The sequence below is a fragment of the Brienomyrus brachyistius genome, chromosome 19 (genome assembly GCF_023856365.1).
Source record: "Brienomyrus brachyistius isolate T26 chromosome 19, BBRACH_0.4, whole genome shotgun sequence".
In the NCBI taxonomy this organism is placed as follows: domain Eukaryota; kingdom Metazoa; phylum Chordata; class Actinopteri; order Osteoglossiformes; family Mormyridae; genus Brienomyrus; species Brienomyrus brachyistius.
Window position 1 is genome coordinate 11011206 of NC_064551.1, and position 19498 is coordinate 11030703.

Below are 19498 nucleotides of genomic sequence, written 5' to 3' on the forward strand. Positions count from 1 at the left end.
CCCACAGCGTGAACCATGCACACTAACTAACTAATAGCTAATTAAGTGACTGACTGACCAATTAACCACTGACTCAATGACGTAAAGTATGAACTGCATAGTTTACTATTTTTGGGTCAAGATGACATGGAACTCCAAGTATGTGTCTAGAGTATGTAGAGTATGATGAGTATGTAGAATATGATGAGTATGTAGGGTATGTACAGCATGATGAGCATGTAGAGTATGATGAATTTGTAGGGTATGTAGAGTATGATGAGTATTTAGAGTATGATGAGCATGTAGATTATGTAGAGTATGATGAGTATGTAGAGTATGATGAGCATGTAGATTATGTGGAGTATGATGAGCATGTAGATTATGATGAGCATGTAGAGTATTATGAACATGTAGGGTGAAACTTCAGTAAAGCAGCAGCAGCAAGCTGCATGTGATGCATGAAAAAAAGTGGGAATTTCAGCAAGGACGTGCGCAAAGTCCTCTGACACATTATTAGTGTAGATATTGTCATATGGGAGATGGATTTGCAGATCGATAAACTTTGATCTTGTATGGAGGTACCAGGGTCTCAACATGCACAGATTAAATGGAGTAAAATGTAAAAGCAGAAACAAACGTAAACAAAACAACACATGCAACAGAACATACTCAGTAGAGCTGCTACATTGAAAAAGGTTGCATATATTGTATGTGCGCAAGGGTGTGTTAGATTTAAAGCAGTTCTATTTATATAAAGATGACACAACAGCAGGAAAATGAATTCTCAAATATATTATTATCATGATTATTATTGTTAGTATTACAGGCAGTCCCCAGGTTACGAATGAGATCCGTTCCCTAAGTCTGTCTTTAAGTCAAATTTGTAAAGTCGGAACAATAATAATACAGTACATAACAACAATACTACAGTACATAACAATAACAATACAGTACATAACAACAATACTACAGAACATAACAATAATAATACAGTACATAACAACAATACTACAGTACATAACAATAATAATACAGTACATAACAACAATAATACAGAACATAACAATAATAATACAGCACATAACAACAATAATACAGTACATAACAATAATAATACAGTACATAACAACAATACTACAGTACATAACAATAATAATACAGTACATAACAACAATAATACAGAACATAACAATAATAATACAGTACATAACAACAATAATACAGAACATAACAATAATAATACAGTACATAACAACAATAATACAGTACATAACAATAATTATACAGTACATAACAATAATTATACAGTACATAACAATAATAATACAGTACATAACAACAATACAGTACATAACAATAATTATACAGTGCATAACAACAATACTACAGTACATAACAATAATAATACAGGACATAACAACAATAATACAGTACATAACAACAATACTACAGTACATAACAATAATAATACAGTACATAACAACAATAACGATACAGTAACAATAAAAGTGACGACATATGTACTGTACTGTACCTCGAGCAGGTGAACTGCTAAAGCTGCACAATGTTTTCCCGAGCGTCACAAAGTAGTGCGTACGTTTGCTTTTATGATCCATTGTATTTAACTTAGATATTTAATACAAGTTTTTTGGCAGTCTGTCAAGTAGGAGTTGTCCATAAGTTGGACGTTGTTAACCCTAAGATTGCCGGTATTATTATTAATATTACTATTATTGCTGTTATTCGTATAAAGTAACAACAGTCATCATCTTAATCATCATCGTCATCATCACTGGCATAGTAAGTCATACACAGGTGATTCCCCTGAACAGCAGCAGTACTCAGTTCCCTATATATGGTCACACACAAGCACAGATTGTGGAGATAATGTGACTAAATTATTTAAAAAACCATCAATAAAACCGAAAAATCTCCTTCCCAAGTTGGCCATTAATTCTGTTTGCAGGCAGACACAGGGCAGCTTTGCGTCTCACAAGGCATCCTTTATTTAGAAAAACTGCTTCTTCTTTTAGCCACGTGACGCTAATTCGACGCAGCAGGATATAGCCATGGGTGCACTGGGAGAATTCAGACCAGCAGTTCTGTTGGCCCAGCATGACTGCGATGCTCCCCCTGGACAGTGTAGCCTGACCGTGGGCCATGCCTAGTGGACATGGGCGATACTGTGGTCCACGGGAGCCAGAGGCTCTGCCGGAGGGGCCAGCTAGACGAAGAGGAGTGAAAACTCGCCGTCTGCTTCCCGCCAGCCTCCTCTGCCTCTCTGGGATCCACGGGGGCCGGAACTGCTGAGTAAGCAAAGACGGAGCAGAAGCACTGCATTGCCGAGAGAGCTGGGCAATTAGCAGGGAGAGTGGAGAGGACCGACTCCAGGCTAGAGAGGCAAAATGCGCCACTAAACACGTCCATCTGTGTATGACCTCAGACGAGTGTGAGCTCACTCCGATCTGCTGTCTTACATATGTGTGCTATGGCAGGTACAAACAATACATGCACATATAATAACAAATGTCTGGATGATGTTCCTCAAAATCGCAACTTCCTCCAGTTTATAAGGAACAGGATACAGATTCCTGCCAGTTAGACTTTTAATAGCCGCAGCGATATAGCAAAATAAACAGACCAACCCCAAGTCATCCTAGCTCTGAATTTCATAATCACGACTGGAATCTGCAGTGCTGTCTCTCCCGTATCTACATCTACATTACAAGCCTAACACTGCATCCCTATCGGTCTCTCCTTTTTGCATCGAAACAGAGGCTCATAAACACACATACTGTACGCTTAAGGTGAATTTTTGCAATGTTCTGCGGTCGCATTATGCAGTATGATCATTTTTATATTATTTTATGCTGTTTTATATTTTCTGTCCACTGCTTTAGCAGTGCATGGTATGGGAATGACTAATCGTACCTCACTACAATAATCTGAAATCACTCCCCTCAGGGTGCATTCCGCCTCATGTCCAGGAATGGGCTCCAAGTTTGGTTAGAGCCTAGACCGAATAAGTAGTTATGCAACAGGGATGGATGGAAGGAAGGAATAGGCTACAATTATGTGACTGGATAGTATTTGTTGCATTGTTATTAAGGCTGGATACATGAGGGAAGCTACTGAAATAAATTCATGTTATGTCACCCCTTTTATAGCGAAGGCAGTAATTGAATTGCAACCTCGGATCAAATGTCATGAAGTCTTCAGTTGGCATTTTGCATTCTCATTCTCTGCAGGCATATCGAAATGCCCAGACACCGGAACAGTGCAATCCTCTGCCTCTCTCATTAAACAAAACCCACTGTGTATGTTAAATGAAGGTTCACAATTAAACACAAGGCTTTAATTTGCCTACAGTACCTTCACATGCATGATTTAGACACATAAGTCGTAATTTGTTTCAAGGGTGACTTCATTACATTGATTGAGTCCTTACATCACATTACTGCTTCTCAGAGGCCTGGTTTTGAGGGCATTTCCAGTTCTTATTACTGCAATAAAAGAAAAAACATGTAGAAGGGTATGTGACAAATAAATGCATTACGAAACACAAATAAATCCCATGTATCCATTTTATATATCTGTATGTCCTATGCAGGGTTGCAGTGGTCCGAAGCCTATCCCAGAACCAACCCAGGATGGGCCCCCAACCCATCACAGATATATATATATATATATATATATATATATATATATATATATATATATATATATATATATATATATATATATATATATATAATGTAAATAATTGCATATTTAATAATGTAATTTGACCTGATTAATTAGCATTGTGTCTTTGCATATAACGCTTTTTAAATGAATGTCAGTCATTATTATTATTATATTAATAATATATATGACTAAAAAATCTAATATGTCTTTGAACACTATATGCAGAATCAATATTTTAAGTGCATAGTGTGATGATTATTTTAGAGGAAATATGTTGGTTTCTTTTTTCTTACACTTCTTTCATTTACATGGTGATATTAATGCAGGAGGAAGGCCTCTAGAAGATTCCTCAGACTGCTTGGTAAACATATCTCGTCTGTTTTCAATGACTGCCCCCTACTGGGAGAGCAGAGGTATCATGACCTGCAGACAATGGCAGTTGTGCTACTTGAATGGAATATACAATGCCTCCCACTGAATGCAAATTAAGAAAGAGGAAACAGGAGGCAATACTCTATTCTGTGTTGACGTCCAGGCACATCTGTAGCTATGGAAATTGCTAGATTGTATAAGACCTCAGTTGCAAGCCATATAAATTGTGTTATTAAATACGAACGATATTTGTTATGGGCGTTAAAAAGTAATTACAATTTTGCCATGTCTATATGTTATTTTCTCCATGAGTTAATCTGAAATTAATGTAAAACATCACATTAAAACGAAAATAGGTTTATATTCACCTCAAGGCACTTCGCTTAAAATATGGCCAATGATTAGTTTTGGAGCCATATGCTGCAAAATACTAGATGAATGAAGAGATACATTGTTACATTTTTACATGACATGACTAAACCATAGGCTAAGACAAGGTGCAAATCTTAGTGTTCACCGCAGGGAGCGGGAGCTGGTGCCGAACACGGCCTCTGGGACCATCGTTTAGGTCCGTTCGCTGCTGAAGGTGTACAGAGATCCAGTGTCCATAGGTGTCGCCCCCTGTGACGTGGAGGCGCCAGCCAGCGTGTTTATAACAGAAGGTGAGGAGGGGGGGGGCGCAGATTCCGCCAGCTCCCCACAGGCACGGATGCGTCTGTTTGCCCATTCCTCTCTGTTCTCTTCCTTCACATATTTTAGTCCTTTGTTCTAGAAGCTTCTCCACGAGTTTTACGGTTCACAGGCCTTCTTTTACTCAGGACTCTTTGTATTTCATCATGGTCAGCAAAGAATATAATTTCAAAGTAATACAAATAAAATAAGCAGCTATTTGAAATGTGTAACTTACATGCTATCGTGGTGATACTAGTAGTGAATCTTATGCAATCAAAAACTTGAATTTACTCGTGTAAAATGATAGGTGTTTTATTTTGGGTGTTACAGTATTTAAATATTTGTCTCCAATGCCCCTTTCTTGAAAAGAAAAGAAGCAAAATGAACTGACCAGGAATCACATGGCAAATAGCCATGAAACAGAACAGATTGCATAAAACTGACTGAAAAACAACTTCAAATAAGATTCAAGTTATAAGTAATTTTCGAAATAATAAAACCACAGACATGGAGTGACTTAATAGATCATTTAATCACTCCAAACTGGCAAAACAATTTCAATTTTCATTGAAATAAATTCAATTGTAGATTTGGAAGGATTAAACACCATACTTTCATAATAAATTCCATACCTGTGTGTTTTGTTGACAAGATGAAATAAGATGCATAAGCTGGGTGAAGATTTGTTGACTTGGGTGGCCATGGCAGACAGCATGCATTGTTTTCATGCTCACTGAACCACTCAGCGACCACTTGGATGGGGGAATTTCTGTTGAAGAATCCACTCCGGACAGAAATGCTTCACCACGAAATGAATGAGATTTTTCAGAAGAGATTTGTATTTATTGGCATTTACGTGTCGTCAATGGGAGTGACTGGCGATAATCTGTTCCAGGAAAATTAACCCAACTCTGCAAAGGAGACGCCAACACCATTGGCTGTGAGAAACAGGCACTCGAGCCTGTAGGCTTTGTCTGGCTTGTTCCACACATGTACTCATTCCCTCACAAACTGGGTGAAGGATGACAAGTTCCAAATGACTGTTTATACGTGATGAAACTGCCTAGTCATGCTCCATATATTTAATAACTGTGCGGTGGGTATAAACTATGCAAGTTTCGCATCCACAAAGAATAGGGACTGTGGTTTAGAATGTTAATGTTTATGCCAGTTTCTGTACTCGTCTGACCTTAGCCCACTTGTTTTGTCCCTGTTTGGCCAGCAGGTGTTGCTGACCATCCTGTTCCCTCCTCTGTCTTGTAACCCTAAGTCCCTAGTGTGTTTCTCTGCACCCTGGGCTGCTGTGTCGCTCAATGGGTTGAGTGAGCAGCTCAGCTACCAGTTTAATGTTAGCCAGAGGCCTGACTCACCTGTTATTTAATATTTTTTGGTTTACTGTTTTCCTTTGCACTTGTTATTGTCTTTGCTTTGTGCCCTTGTTTGTGGTCTACCCTGCCCATGCCTGGTTTAATTCTGTTCTGCTTGTACTTATGTTCATAGTCTTTACTAGCGTTTACCCTCAGCGTTTGTCAACGTTCCCTAGTTCCTGCGTCTGTTAATTGTAATTCACTCCACCAGTTGCATGTTGTCCTGCACCTTTATTGATTGGTTGATTTTGTTAAGGTGCATACCTGCCCCTTTGTTAGTCCTTGTTTCTGTTTGTATTTAAGTGCCTGCCTTTCTTCATTTCCTCAGCAGGTTGTTGTAGATGGTACAGCAGGTTTGTTACCTGTAGTCATGGTAGTTTCTCCCTGTTGTTAGTAATTGTAGTTTTCCTGTGTTCCACTAGCCTTATTGCATTGGTATTTCCGGTGTTACTCCCTGGCGTAATTTCTGTTTTACTTGTTTAATATTCACCGCTCATGGTCTTTTGATTTTCTGCTTTGCCCTTTCTGCTTCATTTGTGAAATAAACCCCTTTGTCGGAGCCAGTCTGTTTGTTGTCCCCCTTTTTCCTCCTTCGCCACGCCCCACCGTAACATTTTCATGGAGAAATAAGATTGGTTAAAATAATAGGAAGAAAATCTTATCCACCTGTCTTTAAACCACTTAAGTTGCGCAGGGTTTGAGGGGACTGGAGCACAGGCCACAAGGTGGAGATACAACCTGGACAGGGTGCCAGTCCATCACTGGGCACATGCACACTTACTCATAGATTGTTGAAAATCATAACCACCGGTTGGCCTAACAGTATGGAAAGCAGAGTACCCAGAGGAATTACAAGCTACACAGGAAGAACATGCAAACTGCACACACACACAGCGGCGGTTGGGATTCAAACCTACAACCTGGAGATGTGAGGCAACAGTGCTACCCACTGAACCAAAAGTAAGTATTTTTATTCAAATAACCTGTTTAAAACCATACACTTATATTTTTTAAGGAAGTGCGTGTTGATTTTAAATATCTGAGCCTGACTTTGTGAAAAGCTATAATTTAGAGTAGTAACAGATAATAGGATCAGACTGTAAGCTTGTGGGCCATGAGAACAACGAAGGCATGGAGAACTGGAAAGGGCACTGGTGCCTTCAGGGAAGCAGGTGGCCAGTGTTCTTAGGATATGAAACCCAGTCTAAGAAAGATTCCAGTGGACAGTATGCACATTTGTTATACAACAGGGGAAGAGAGATGACCAGGGGGGTATTCCATGAAAGTAGCTAAAAAAGGCAGACTTTCCAGAAAAAGCCAGACTCAACCAACTTAGTGCGAACACCTGCGATATTTAAAAAGCCCAAATGAATGGATGAACGATAGATCAGCCAAATGAATCAGAAAGCCTGCAAAACGAGAGCGGTGTTTGTTTTTCTGCCACAGAACAAACGCTGCTGATGGAGCCGTATGAAAAATACAAAGATGTAACTGCTAAAAAAGGCAATATTGTGGCCATAAACACAGCCAGGGAGTCGGCTTGGCAATGAATTGAAGACAGACTAAATGCGTAAGTTATGTAAATGTTACAAATGCTTAGTACAGTGGCACGGTGGTGCAGTGGTTTATGCTGTCGCCTTACATTGCGAAAGTTCCTGATTCGATCCTCATAGCCAACAGCTACGGGACCTTCTGGGTTAAGTTAAGGTGTCATTCTTACTGTATAATGTTATTCTGTATTATTTGATCTCCGTAAAATACTTTCAATCGCATCTGTGTAAAATAGCCATATCTTGTCTTTGCTATTTTAGTAATAAACTTTCAAAGTAGACCATGACTAAACAAAATATAAAAATATCTATTTTTCAATTTCAGTCATTGCATTTCATGTTTGACCTTTGTAATATGCCTACGCTTTTATTTCGCAGTAAGATCCCGTTATAATGGACTTCAAGGGACCTGGCAAAACGGTCCGTTATATCCAAAGTCCATTATGTCCAGAGTTGCTGTTTGCCCAGAACTACAGGACACCATTTACTCATGCCACACCCCAGCAGACACACTTGTGGTGTAGATTATTATATTGTACATGTAATAATTCAAGTTCATCTGACTAGCTGCGTGACTATTAATAATCCTGACTACGTATCTGCGCTGGATATCACCGGCACGCCACGCGCCTTGTAGGCGGAGCTGCATGTTCATTATAGCAAATAAAACTGCAGCTAAAAGCGGCCATGGGGACCAAATCATTTGTCCGTTATAAGTGAAACTCCGTTATAAGCGAGTGCGCTATTACGGGATTTTACTGTAATTATTTTGGAATTAATTGGAATGCTGAGACGAGATTTTTATAGGCTTTATTATATTGATTATATGTAGCAATCTCAGCTCTGTTCTCCATATTATGGAAGTATCACGCAGAGGATTACTTCAGAAAAAATGTTTTTAATCTTTGCTTTCTCGTCTTGCTTTTTCTCACAGCACTGACTACAGGGTTCCAGTTTTATATATGCCTATATACAAGACTCATTCTCCCGCTAACTCAAACAAAATCACGGTATTTTTGGTACACTACACCTTACAGATTAGCAAAATAGTTCAATCAGATAATGCAAAATATTATGACAGATGAGGACACATAATTCAACAGATTACATGACATTAGTAGTATGATCGCGGAATTTCGTCCGACGGAACGATCTTTTGGAAATCCGTTCCCACACGTCGGGCGTTCTTTGAGACACCGCTTAACTAAGCGAGACGAGAAGGGTCCAGCTGTGGACGCCTGTAGAGTGGAGCTCCACCGGAAATACATCACCTCCACAGGAAACACGTGATCTCAATTTACAGCGAATAAACCCTAACCTTAACCTTAACCCTAACCCTAACCGGAGCTCCACTTTACGTCCTTAAAGATCGCGTGTTTCCCGTGGAGGTCACGTATTTCCAGTGGAGCTCCACTCTACAGGCGTCTGCAGTTGGACCTTCTTGAGCGAGACAGTTAACTTGGTCCGGAACAGACTTGTTCACTCGCCTAAGTCACCATGGTAACTCAGCGGGGATTCATTTAAGACACGTTGATGGAACAGAACTCCCATTTACATGAGCCCAACTTGTCGAAATAAGTCAGACTTTCCCTTAATCCTGCTTCGTGGAATACCCCCCAGGAGTACCAAGAAAGCAACTTCAGGAAGACTTTTGAGGAGGAATTATGCGTGTCATTAGAATATGAAAAAGAAGTTTAGGAATTCAGAAGGAACTAAGAATAGCTAAAATTAAACTCTCACACCACTATTTGAAATTATGCCTTTGTGAGTCAAAAGAACTTTTGGTAACATTTTCCTTAAGGCCACGTTTTTGGTATTTTCAAACACATTCATGTTGCATTATAATGCATTCATAAAGCATTATAAACATGGCTGTACTGTAAATAGCCATGTTAGCAAACTTCTCACTGAAGTTGTAAAAGTTTCATTTTTTACAATATGGCCTGTCTTTAGATAAAACAGCACAATATAGTTCAAACTGAAGTTATTGGACTTATTTGCTCATTTATTTACTTTCAGATAGACATGACATATTGTTACAAACATAGTATCCAAAAGTGCACTGAAAATGCAGTCGCTGTCCATAGTCTATGTATCTATGTATTTATTGTTTTTCCTGAGACATTCAATTGTAATGGCTTTCATTTTAATCTCACAGTGATTCAGAGACCCTACCAATGACCCATCACGAAAAAACTGCTATACTAACTAAACTTAACTAACTAATTAGAAAGTCAAAAACTACATGGAGGCGGATGTTTCCTTCCCTAAAGATATGATTATTGGGCTTCAGCGATGCAGGACTGATGAATGAGTCCTGTAACTGTGGCACACTGATCTGTAGTGTGTGTTCATGTACCCCACAAAGACCTAGCACCCAGGAGCTTCTCCTACCCTTTACCCAACTCTGCCCCAAGGCTCTGCAGTGTATAAGTCATTGGGAGGAATTCTCTCTGGTTTCCCCCTCAGTTCATCCGGACAATGCGAACACCCTTCAAGTTAAGCTTTGTCAGGTTGTAAAAGGAATCTGATCTGGTCATTAAATATCAATCAATTCTGTGATAATCAGTTTACTACGACTCTATTCATGTCCATACCAATATAAATTTTCATACCATAGCTTCGGTCAATACTACTTTTTACTTATTGGTCCAGAGATGTCATGTTAGTGTTGATTATTTGCATATAACCACACAGGTAGTTCCGGCAGCCTAATAACAGTTCTACATTAATGCATTTTAATGTTTCATTAAACATATTATTCATAAATGAACAATCATTCTTATCAGCTTAATTTTCCTTGGTTTTCAAAATGCAAGCAGCTGTTTGTTGATGGTTTCTACGGTTACTTAACGGACTTGCTGCTTTCAGTGAGCAGTGTGACCCGGAGTTTTATCCTTATAGGGACTATATACTTTTAGGAGCACAATGGAACATCACTAAATGTTAATTGAGATAATTTTCTTCTGAAAACTTAAATGCACTTCTAGGTGTGTGGTTATACAAAAATGATCAGCTCCAAGTTGGTTAGCATTGCACCAAGTCGTTCTTCATTATTTTTGTATAACCACACACCTTGTTGCAGTTTATCCCTTACATAATCCATACTGTATGACCTGGGGGGGGGGGTATTTCACAAAGCAGAATCCCCCCATTAGCCAGATAATTTACATTATTTGACTAATTAAAAAATCCAGCTTTGTGGAAAACATCCCTGTTCTAAACATTAATGTAGGAACATGAGCCTGGAAGCGACTCATTGAAATCCTGGGGTTCCCGGTCATTCACCCAACTCTTTACCCATCCGTAACTGGCAGCGGGCGCTGCGATCATTAAGAAACGACACCTACAGAACAAGCTGCAAAAACACTAATGTATTTTGCATAAAACATACCGCAGAATGATAAAGGAAACTGACTAAAAGATACAAGCAGAAATAGGTTCATTTGCATTAGTTGAGCTCTGCCAGCTGTTGAGACATTTCCATAATGTTTCTGTTGAAAGGCATCAGAAAGTCTTCGAAGTCCACTTGATAGGAGTGTCGCTCCCTCCACTCCTCCTTCTTCTGGATAAGCTGGCTGGTCGTCCGCGGGCGACCCCAGACCTGAGACTAATCCAGAAGAGAACCAAAACAGCTGGATAGACAAAACCACAAAGAACACATACATCTAAAAACATGCCCATTTCATTTAAGCAGATGAATCTGAATGAACTTCAGGTTTGTTGGTTCAAATCCCAAGAAGAGCCAGGCCTCCAGATGAAATATACAGAGCTGTATAAATTAGTACCATCTTAAGCATATTTAGCTGGAAAGTATTGGTGATTAAATGCAGTGATATGTTAACTGGTGCATGAAAGATACTTCTGGGTAATGTACCGTTTTGGGCACAAAGCTGATGTCAGGCTTGTTGGCCGCCTGGCTGGTGATTAGAGAGTTGTGGAATATAATACTCTCCTTCTGTGCTTCTCTCTTTACAGGCATTTCTGATACCACGGGAGAGGCGGGACCGGGGCCCTGCAAAGCAGAATTGCAGCGTACTGTAACGTCGCAGCTGATGAGAAACTCAACATTGTCATTACAAAAAGGAGATGTCTGGCTTCTTCTAGAGCAATGTCTTTGGAGATGCGATCCCTGGAGCACCCCTGTCAGAAGTAACTGCACACGCTTTGACTAATTTTCTTGCGATTTGCCCAGCTACAGCGACGCAGCCACCTTATTCTCATGTTTCACTCATCTTCATTTCAGGCTGCTGCTGGGGAAGACATTCATGTGCACTGGGATAGTTTAATAAGCGTAACTGGCAGCGGGCACTGCAGTCGTTAAGAAACCAGACCTATAAAGCAAGCTGTAAAAGAACCATCACAGGAGGGTCCCTGTTACAAAGGGAAGAAATTCCACAATGTAGTATCAGTGGTTATGAGCTTGAACAGAATGTCTCTGGATCTGATGAAGCCTGCAATCTGGAATTATATAAAACTGTTGATATTTTAACTAATAATTTAAGGAATGAGACCATGCGTGGTCGCATTTGTTGTTTTGCGTTTGTTTTTCTTAAATCCTGCGTGAGGGATCTTTGCAGGAATTCCGATGTACTCACACTTCTGTACCTGCGCGACTGGCAAATAAAGTCTCAGTACAATTTAGACCTATAGACGTTACCTTGTCTCTAGTGGAGGCAGCCGATTTGGGCTTGGGCTCTAGATTCCTTCCCTTTCCCTTCTTGTTGTCTCTGGATTTAGGAAGACTGTCAAACTTGGCTTGAATCAGCTCGACTATCCTGAAGTCTGCGTAGGTCTTGGCAATGTCCAAGCAGTTTTGCTCTGAAATGAAATACCAGACACTGAAAGAACGCAGCCGAGACAGAGGGAGAGCAACTGAAGCAGATGGTGACTTTAAGTACTAGTACATGCAAATCAGTGGGTTTGTGTTATTTCTATTCATGTAACTGATTGATCTGAGGAGCACTTCGGAGAAGCTGTCGCCGCGTAACTCCATTCTGCCAAATGTGTATGTTGTTCCTCATTTGTTTTAGCTATTATGAGCATTTGTATATAGGCTGAACTGCTCTAGGGGGTCTATTCTCCCATCAGAGAACCAGCCACACCTTGCTTTAGTAGTGACCTTTAGGTGGTGGTTGTCAGGAGATGGTGCCACCAATAGTCAGGTTCCACTTACAGGAGGAGTGTCACTCCAGCCCAGAAGCTATGAGCACTGACTGGCACTCCCCTTTTCCAGTTAAACCAGTATTCCTGTATATAATACGTTCTTGGAAATTTAAAAAGTAGGTTATATTTTTATAGTTTGTAGAGCAACCCTGGACAGCCTTGTTTGACAGCGAATGATCTGACTCATTATGATATGCCAGTTTTCTCCTCAGGCTTCTGATTTTATTCTATGCCCTGAATGGAGTCTAACCTCTGCCTCCCAGCCTCCCCTCCACCTGCCTCTCAGCCCCCCCCACCTGCCTCTCAGCCTCCCCCTACCTCTATCACAGCCTCCCCCTCTACCTCATACAAAATTGTTCAAAATACGAAATAAAAGTTATTTTATTTTGTTCCAAATGGTGAATTTAGGTGACTTTTCAGATTTTTTTTTGGTTTTCAGCAACTTTCAAAAATGAATTAAAAATACTTCCAGAGGACCTGAACTCTGCAGATTTAGTCTGTCCCCTGTTTTCAGAAAGACCTTTCGAACGGCACTGAGATATTCTGGTTATACTCAATCAGTCTTTAGGCAACATTTAATACATAAATGTAATTACATTTTATGAAAAGACTTTAAAACATAATTGCAAAAAACAATTTAACGACATACTAACATCTTTAACACTGAAAATTCCAAACCATAGCTAAACACAAGCTCATCCACTTTAGGGAGCCTAACAGTAAATGGTAAATGCTAAAAGGTCTGTTATGGTACCTTTCTTGTTCTGTGCCTGTACCTTGGCACCAGCCTTGAGCAGGTAGTCAACACAGCTCAGTCGACAGCTCTCAATGGCCCTCATTAGGGGCGTGGCTCCGTTCCAGGCCGGCGCGTCCACCAAGGCCCCCGCCTGCACCAACAGGTCGATCACGTCTGGCTGCCCTGCGTGGCAGGCATGGTGCAGGGGTGTCCAGTTGAACTGATCGCATGCGTTGACATCAGCCCTGCAACACAGCAGGCAATGAATGCAATATTGATAAGGCGGGGCCACAGTTATTGCTATTTTGTAGCCATGCATAATAATTCCCAGGCTAACTAGCATATTCACACATTTTATCGTAAAACAAAAGTAACATTACAGAGTAAGTACAACGAAAGTTAAAACGACCAAAACACTGATGTTGAAGGCTGAATAATAGTAATAATAATAATAATCACATGAGCTAACCCCAAACTAATCAAGAACTTGGCAACTTCGTAGCTCCCACAAGCGCAGGCAGTTATGAGCGGCGTCTTGTAGTAGCGATCTTTGACGTCCAGCGGCACGCCCTGCCTGAAGGCCAGCAGCAGAGACTCCATGTCCCCCGTCTTCACGCAGTAGTTAACGTTCGCGTAGATCTTCTCAGGTTCCTCGACGTACCAGGCAGAATCATCTTCAATGGCATGCGCTGGTGGGTGGTCCCTGCCAAAGCGGCTGGTGTCAGTGAACTGCTGGTAGCTCTCTATCATGAAGTGGGGCGGACCGCCATCCTCACGCCTTTGGATGAGCTCAGGGGGCAAAGTGCAGATAGGCATGGGGAGGACCAGCTTGCCCTTCTTCTTGCCCTTATTGCCTGTGCTGGATTTCTTCCTCTTGGGGCTGTAGGACGAGATGACACATGTCTTATGCAGATACTTGAGTCCCTTAAAAAACTCACTGAGGTTGATCTGACCATCTCGCTTCTTATCATGGGAGGAAACGACTGCATGCAGTTGGTCAATGTCTACGGGCGCCCCCCTCTTCTGCAGAATGGAGATAAAGGTCTCCTTGGAGACAGTCTCAGCGGAGGTAGCCGTGTCCTCTGCCTCCGCAAACAGAGCCATCAGCACGGCCTCGTGCTCACAGGACCAGTCGTGAAGAGTGACAGTCCACTGCTCATTGGGGTTTACTGCCCCAGGCTTGGAGAACTTGTTGTGGAGCCTTTCCGCCTTCTTCAGTTCGTTCAATGCTTGCTTGTGGCCGTTGTCTTTAGCAATCTGACGGGGCAACAAACCCTCATAGTTCTTCAATTTAGGATTGCAACCTGGAATCCCAAATATAAAATCGCACTTGCTTATTATGGCAAATTAATATTTAATAAAAGATTCCTTCAAATAGTAATAAAATATTAGATAAAACATTGATTTTTGTCCATCCCCTCATTAAATATACAATAGAGAGAAGAAAATGAATCATATTTAACAGTACTAAATAACATTGTTGCATATACACAATCTCGACCAGGATGAGAGAGTAGACAATGGATGGATGGATCGATGGATGGATGGATGAATGGATGGATGGATGGATGGAAAAAATCACAACACAGACAGAACATGGTCTACACATTTGGCACAGTCCATCCCTAAAGGAGGGATGCAGAAGAAGGCATGCCGATGGTGGCCTACCTCTCTGGGCTAGGAACCTGCAGCACTCGGAGAACCCCCCCTGTGCTGCATAGTGTAGTGGTGTGGTCCCATCGGCAGCCATTATACCAAAGTCTGCCGAATACGCCGACAGCACCCGAATGACCTACAGGAGCCAATAATCAATATTCAACATTAATCAAACAAACTTTTCAAACCTCGTCTAAATTAACTCTGGGGATCAAAAGCAGAAGCATAAATGAAACTACAAAGCATGTAGAAATTAATTTATTTGACTGAAATCCTAATTAGAGCTTCAAAGCTGTTTATCTATTGAGGTTCATTATGCATTTTACTTTTACAAAAAGAACTTTGAAAGTTTGTGAAAAATTCAGAAGAGAAAATCATCCTCATCTAGCCCTAAACCTCATTTTTCACACCTTAGCTGTTGATGGGATGGTATATGAGGGCTGAGCAAAGGTGATTGGGGGGGGGGGCGGGGGGCATGATCCACATGCACAAAACTCTAGAAGAGATACCTCGTAGGAAACCCCAATGACTGATAGACAGTTATTGATGGTTCTGGGACATGAGGCTGAACTAGCTGGGGAGCAATTTAGATAAAAAATATATATATCCAAGGGAATCTGCACTGTTTGATGTGTTCTCATTCGTGGTATTAACTACGTTCTTATGTTATAAATAATATATACTAATTTAAAGCCCATTGTTTGCTACCTCAAAGAAGCCCCCCATAGCTGCAAAATGAGCTGCATGCATTCTTTTCTTGTCCAGTGCGTTGGGGTCCCCCCCACTCTGGAGAACGGCCCGCACCAGCTCTAGGGCTCCCCCCCTGGCTGCCTCCATCAGAGGTGTACGGCCCGTCGCCTGGGTGGAGACAAGCAGTTCAGCCGACCAATCACGGCCGAGTCAGCTGATACTGGAGTCACACTGCATGCAAAGCACTGCGAACACATCTGCGACTTTACTCAGCCTCATTAGAATACAGATACAGTGATTTTATTAATTGGACTTGAGTATAAATATGCTACAAAAGTCATAATGAACGTAAAACCAACATGTGGCATAAGATGGTAAAATAAATCTAAGTTAGACTTTCACCCTTATGAAACAGTGCTAAAAGCATTCACTGTATGGTGCCAGTATACATGCATGTGCATAACCCATAAGGCTGTTCTGCAGCACATGGCACTAGAAAGGAAGCGACCTGATTGGTTGCATTTGGGTCTGCCCCTCTCTGCAGTAAAGCGATGCACATGCTCTCACAGTCCCGGGCTTGTTCACAGGCCAGCAGGAGCACAGGCTTCCCCACAAATGACACGTTGTTCACGTCCGCCATGTGGTCGAGAGCCAGATCCAGACAGCGCATGTGGCGCTTAGTAGGAGACAGGCAGTAGAACAGCACGCCTGGAAAAAAACAGTCACGTCACGTGCACAATAACTTAAAGACAGACCTTCAAGGGACTGTTGCTTTGTCAGTAAAATCAGGCATCCTTCATTCTGGATGACGTAATGCACGTTCATGCTTATTCCGTGCAGTACTTTTACCATGCCTGCGGACTGTCACATGATAACTGTCATGTGATACGCTTTAGGGTCACTCAAAGCATTCGGCCAAAACCATCAATACTTAATGATGGACGGCATGCATTCTGATGAGTCAATCGGGTGAGGCATTCGCTGGTGCCGTGGAGAATTCCCCTGAGCCTGATACGCGTGACTGGCTGCTCATGGGAGAGATTCATCCTATAACAGATGGGGAACTTGGCCAACCAGAACATGCAATCTGTGGACGGTGACTGGCAAACGGATACCTCTCCCCTCTGAGTCCACCACCTTCATGTTGGCGTCACTGTTGGCCAGCAGGGCAACGACGGCATCGTGGCCGAGTTCAGCTGCCCGCATGACGGCCGTTCGCCCCTTCTTGTCCTGCACGTCGGGGTGGGCGCCCTGGGACAGCAGGAAGTTCACCATGTCCAGCGAGTTTGCCACCGAGGCCAGATGTAGAGCACAGTTTCCTTCCTGTGGTTCTGTGAGGTTGATCAGCCCAGGAACGCCCCTGTGGACCAGCTTCTCAATCTGAAGCGTGTTGCCCTCATGCACATATTGCAGCAATCTGTACACCTGAAGGACCTCCAAGCGCTCCTCAGCCAGAGACTGGTACATCCTGCAACAGCAGGTACTTCCCCTAGGAAGGGAAGCACATCCTCAATCTACCATTACTGCCCTATTCTCTAGCTATGGCTATGGTTATGGCCTGCTGTATATTGTAGGGCAACACTAGAGATTTTATTAGAGCCAACAGAAGCAGATATGGTCATTAAATTATGACAACCCTATTACCAGAGCAGTGCATATTTATAATGAATAATACAAAGAATCTCATACAATTAGAACAACTAGTGAGTAATACAAATAAAATGTGTTAAGGTTATGCACTAACAACGGTGCAGTCTAAAGAACACTGCAGTAACTAATTTCCTGGTGTAATTCTGGTCTAATTCGTTTTAGTCAAAACAGAACTCAGATAGTTTCGGTTTAATTACATTAATATATCGTATCTAATATTAATAATATAGTATCCATAGTGTATGTAATTAAGAGATACAGGCCCAATAGATTTCTAAGGAATCTACTACTTACCCTGATGGATATATGCGATGGCTAGAATGTTAAAAAAAAAAACTTTTTTTTCGGCATCAAAACATGGGAAAGCTTGTTTGGCTCGCTAAGTTGCTAACTGTAACTTAATCGTTAAGTTGGTAACTATACTATAAGCAAAAGGAATCAGATACGACGAGAGTGATTAAAGATCTCGCAGAGCATGATTTCCAAGCACAGCCCCGGGAGCGCCGGTCGCGCGCTTCGTCTCCTTGGCAACAGAACGCCGCGGGAGCGGGGGCGGCGCGGGTCTGCGGGCAGATCTCGCCGCATTGTGTTCCAGGCTTAGTCTTATTTATTCGTTCGGCGCGGCTTCAATTACTTTAACCGCAGCACTGTTACGTAGCTCGACGGCCATACTTTTTAACCCGGCGTTTACAAACGCGATAAATATTCTCCGGTCCGTGTTCGCACCCGTTCAATATCATGAAATGTATGTTAAACATTATTATTATTATTATTATTATTATTATTATTATTATAATTATTATATCGCTGAGTATCAAAACAATAGCATGCCCATTTTTTATGTCTATTAAAATGGCAAATAATTCATATTTGCCATTCAATTAAAAGTTGGTTAAGGAATAAGAGGGCCATAAAAACTATTGTTATAAAAATGAACAATGTAGCCACAAGATGTCAGTAGTGTTACACCTGAAATGAACGGAAATAATAATAAAAATGGTAGCAATAATAATAACAATTATTATTATTATTATTATCATTATTATTATTATTATTATTATTACTATTATTATTATTGTTATTATTGTTGTTGTTATTGTTGTTATTATTATTATTATTATTATTATCCATCCATCCATCCATCCATCCATTTTCCACACCGCTTATCGTACTGGGTCGCGGGGAGTCCGGAGCTGATCCCGGAAGCAATGGGCACGAGGCAGGGAACAACCCAGGATGGGGGGCCAGCCCATCGCATTATTATTATTATTATTATTATTATTATTATTATGATTATTATTATTATTATTATTATTATAGTAGTAGTAGTAATTAAGTAAGAAGAAAGAATTTCATTGTACTCTGTAAACTGTTCTTTGTACATATGACAATAAAACTTTCAATCCTTGAATTCGTGAATCCCGCTAGTAGTGATGGTAGTAATATAAGGAACACTATATTTACTCCGGGCTTGTCATGTTGACATCAATGACTGATGCACATTTTACTTCTAAGCTAACTGGAGAATGAGTAACTGAAAAGAGAAGGATGAATGATAATATATTTGAGTAACGTGAAACAATGTTACAGAAATACAGCAGCAGCAGAGAGTGACATGAGGGTTAGGCTGTAAAATAAGTTTAGCTGTACCAATGTCAGTGACCCCCCCCCCCCCCCCCCAATCAGGAAACGCCATGGCAGCTTGAGAACCATATCAATTTTGTTGGATGTTCTCTGTCCTCTGCTTCGATTCACACACGACAGCTTGTTAGTAGAAAAACAACAAAACTGCGAGACCGAAACCGACTCCTGACCCATAAAGAAAGCCGTGGTTTCCATTGTTTTATTGCTCTCACTTCAGCCTTTGGAGCACAGAGCTGCTGGGGAATATCGGGCTGGTTCTGTGCAAAGAGAAACAGGAAATCTGATGTTCTGCCATTCAGCCTCAGTAGCCCTAGCATGGAGAACATCTC

At 41.1% G+C, this 19498-nt stretch overlaps 1 protein-coding gene across 2 annotated transcripts; it reads right to left on the bottom strand.

Moving 5' to 3' along the window:
• Nucleotides 1-8444: 8444 nt before the first annotated feature.
• ankef1a (ankyrin repeat and EF-hand domain containing 1a) lies at nucleotides 8445-18015 on the bottom strand. 2 transcript variants are annotated; one of them, XR_007383991.1, is made up of 11 exons: nucleotides 17820-18015; nucleotides 16991-17364; nucleotides 16384-16583; nucleotides 15894-16043; nucleotides 15198-15321; nucleotides 13999-14833; nucleotides 13548-13774; nucleotides 12288-12448; nucleotides 11505-11642; nucleotides 9065-11237; nucleotides 8445-8878 (listed from the first exon to the last, which is right to left on the bottom strand). XR_007383991.1 is itself a non-coding variant. In XM_048986607.1 (10 exons), the coding sequence occupies exons 2-10, from the start codon at nucleotides 17340-17342 to the stop codon at nucleotides 11079-11081; spliced, it is 2346 nt and encodes a 781-aa protein (XP_048842564.1). In that variant the 5' UTR covers nucleotides 17343-17364; nucleotides 17820-18015; the 3' UTR covers nucleotides 8981-11078. The 2 variants fall into 2 exon arrangements, 1 of the variants encoding a protein (XP_048842564.1); XM_048986607.1 differs by lacking the exon at nucleotides 8445-8878 and having other exon boundaries at nucleotides 8981-11237.
• Nucleotides 18016-19498: the final 1483 nt, after the last annotated feature.

Excerpts from the sequence above, each read along its gene's own strand:
- ankef1a (XM_048986607.1), bottom strand. The coding sequence starts at position 17,342 with ATGTACCAGTCTCTGGCTGAGGAGCGCTTGGAGGTCCTTCAGGTGTAC. Across the intron at positions 12,449-13,547 it reads ACAGGCACAGAACAAGAAAG|AGCAAAACTGCTTGGACATT; the intron begins GTACCATAACAG and ends ATTTCATTTCAG. Across the intron at positions 11,238-11,504 it reads TCAGCTTTGTGCCCAAAACG|TCTCAGGTCTGGGGTCGCCC; the intron begins GTACATTACCCA and ends CTTCTGGATTAG.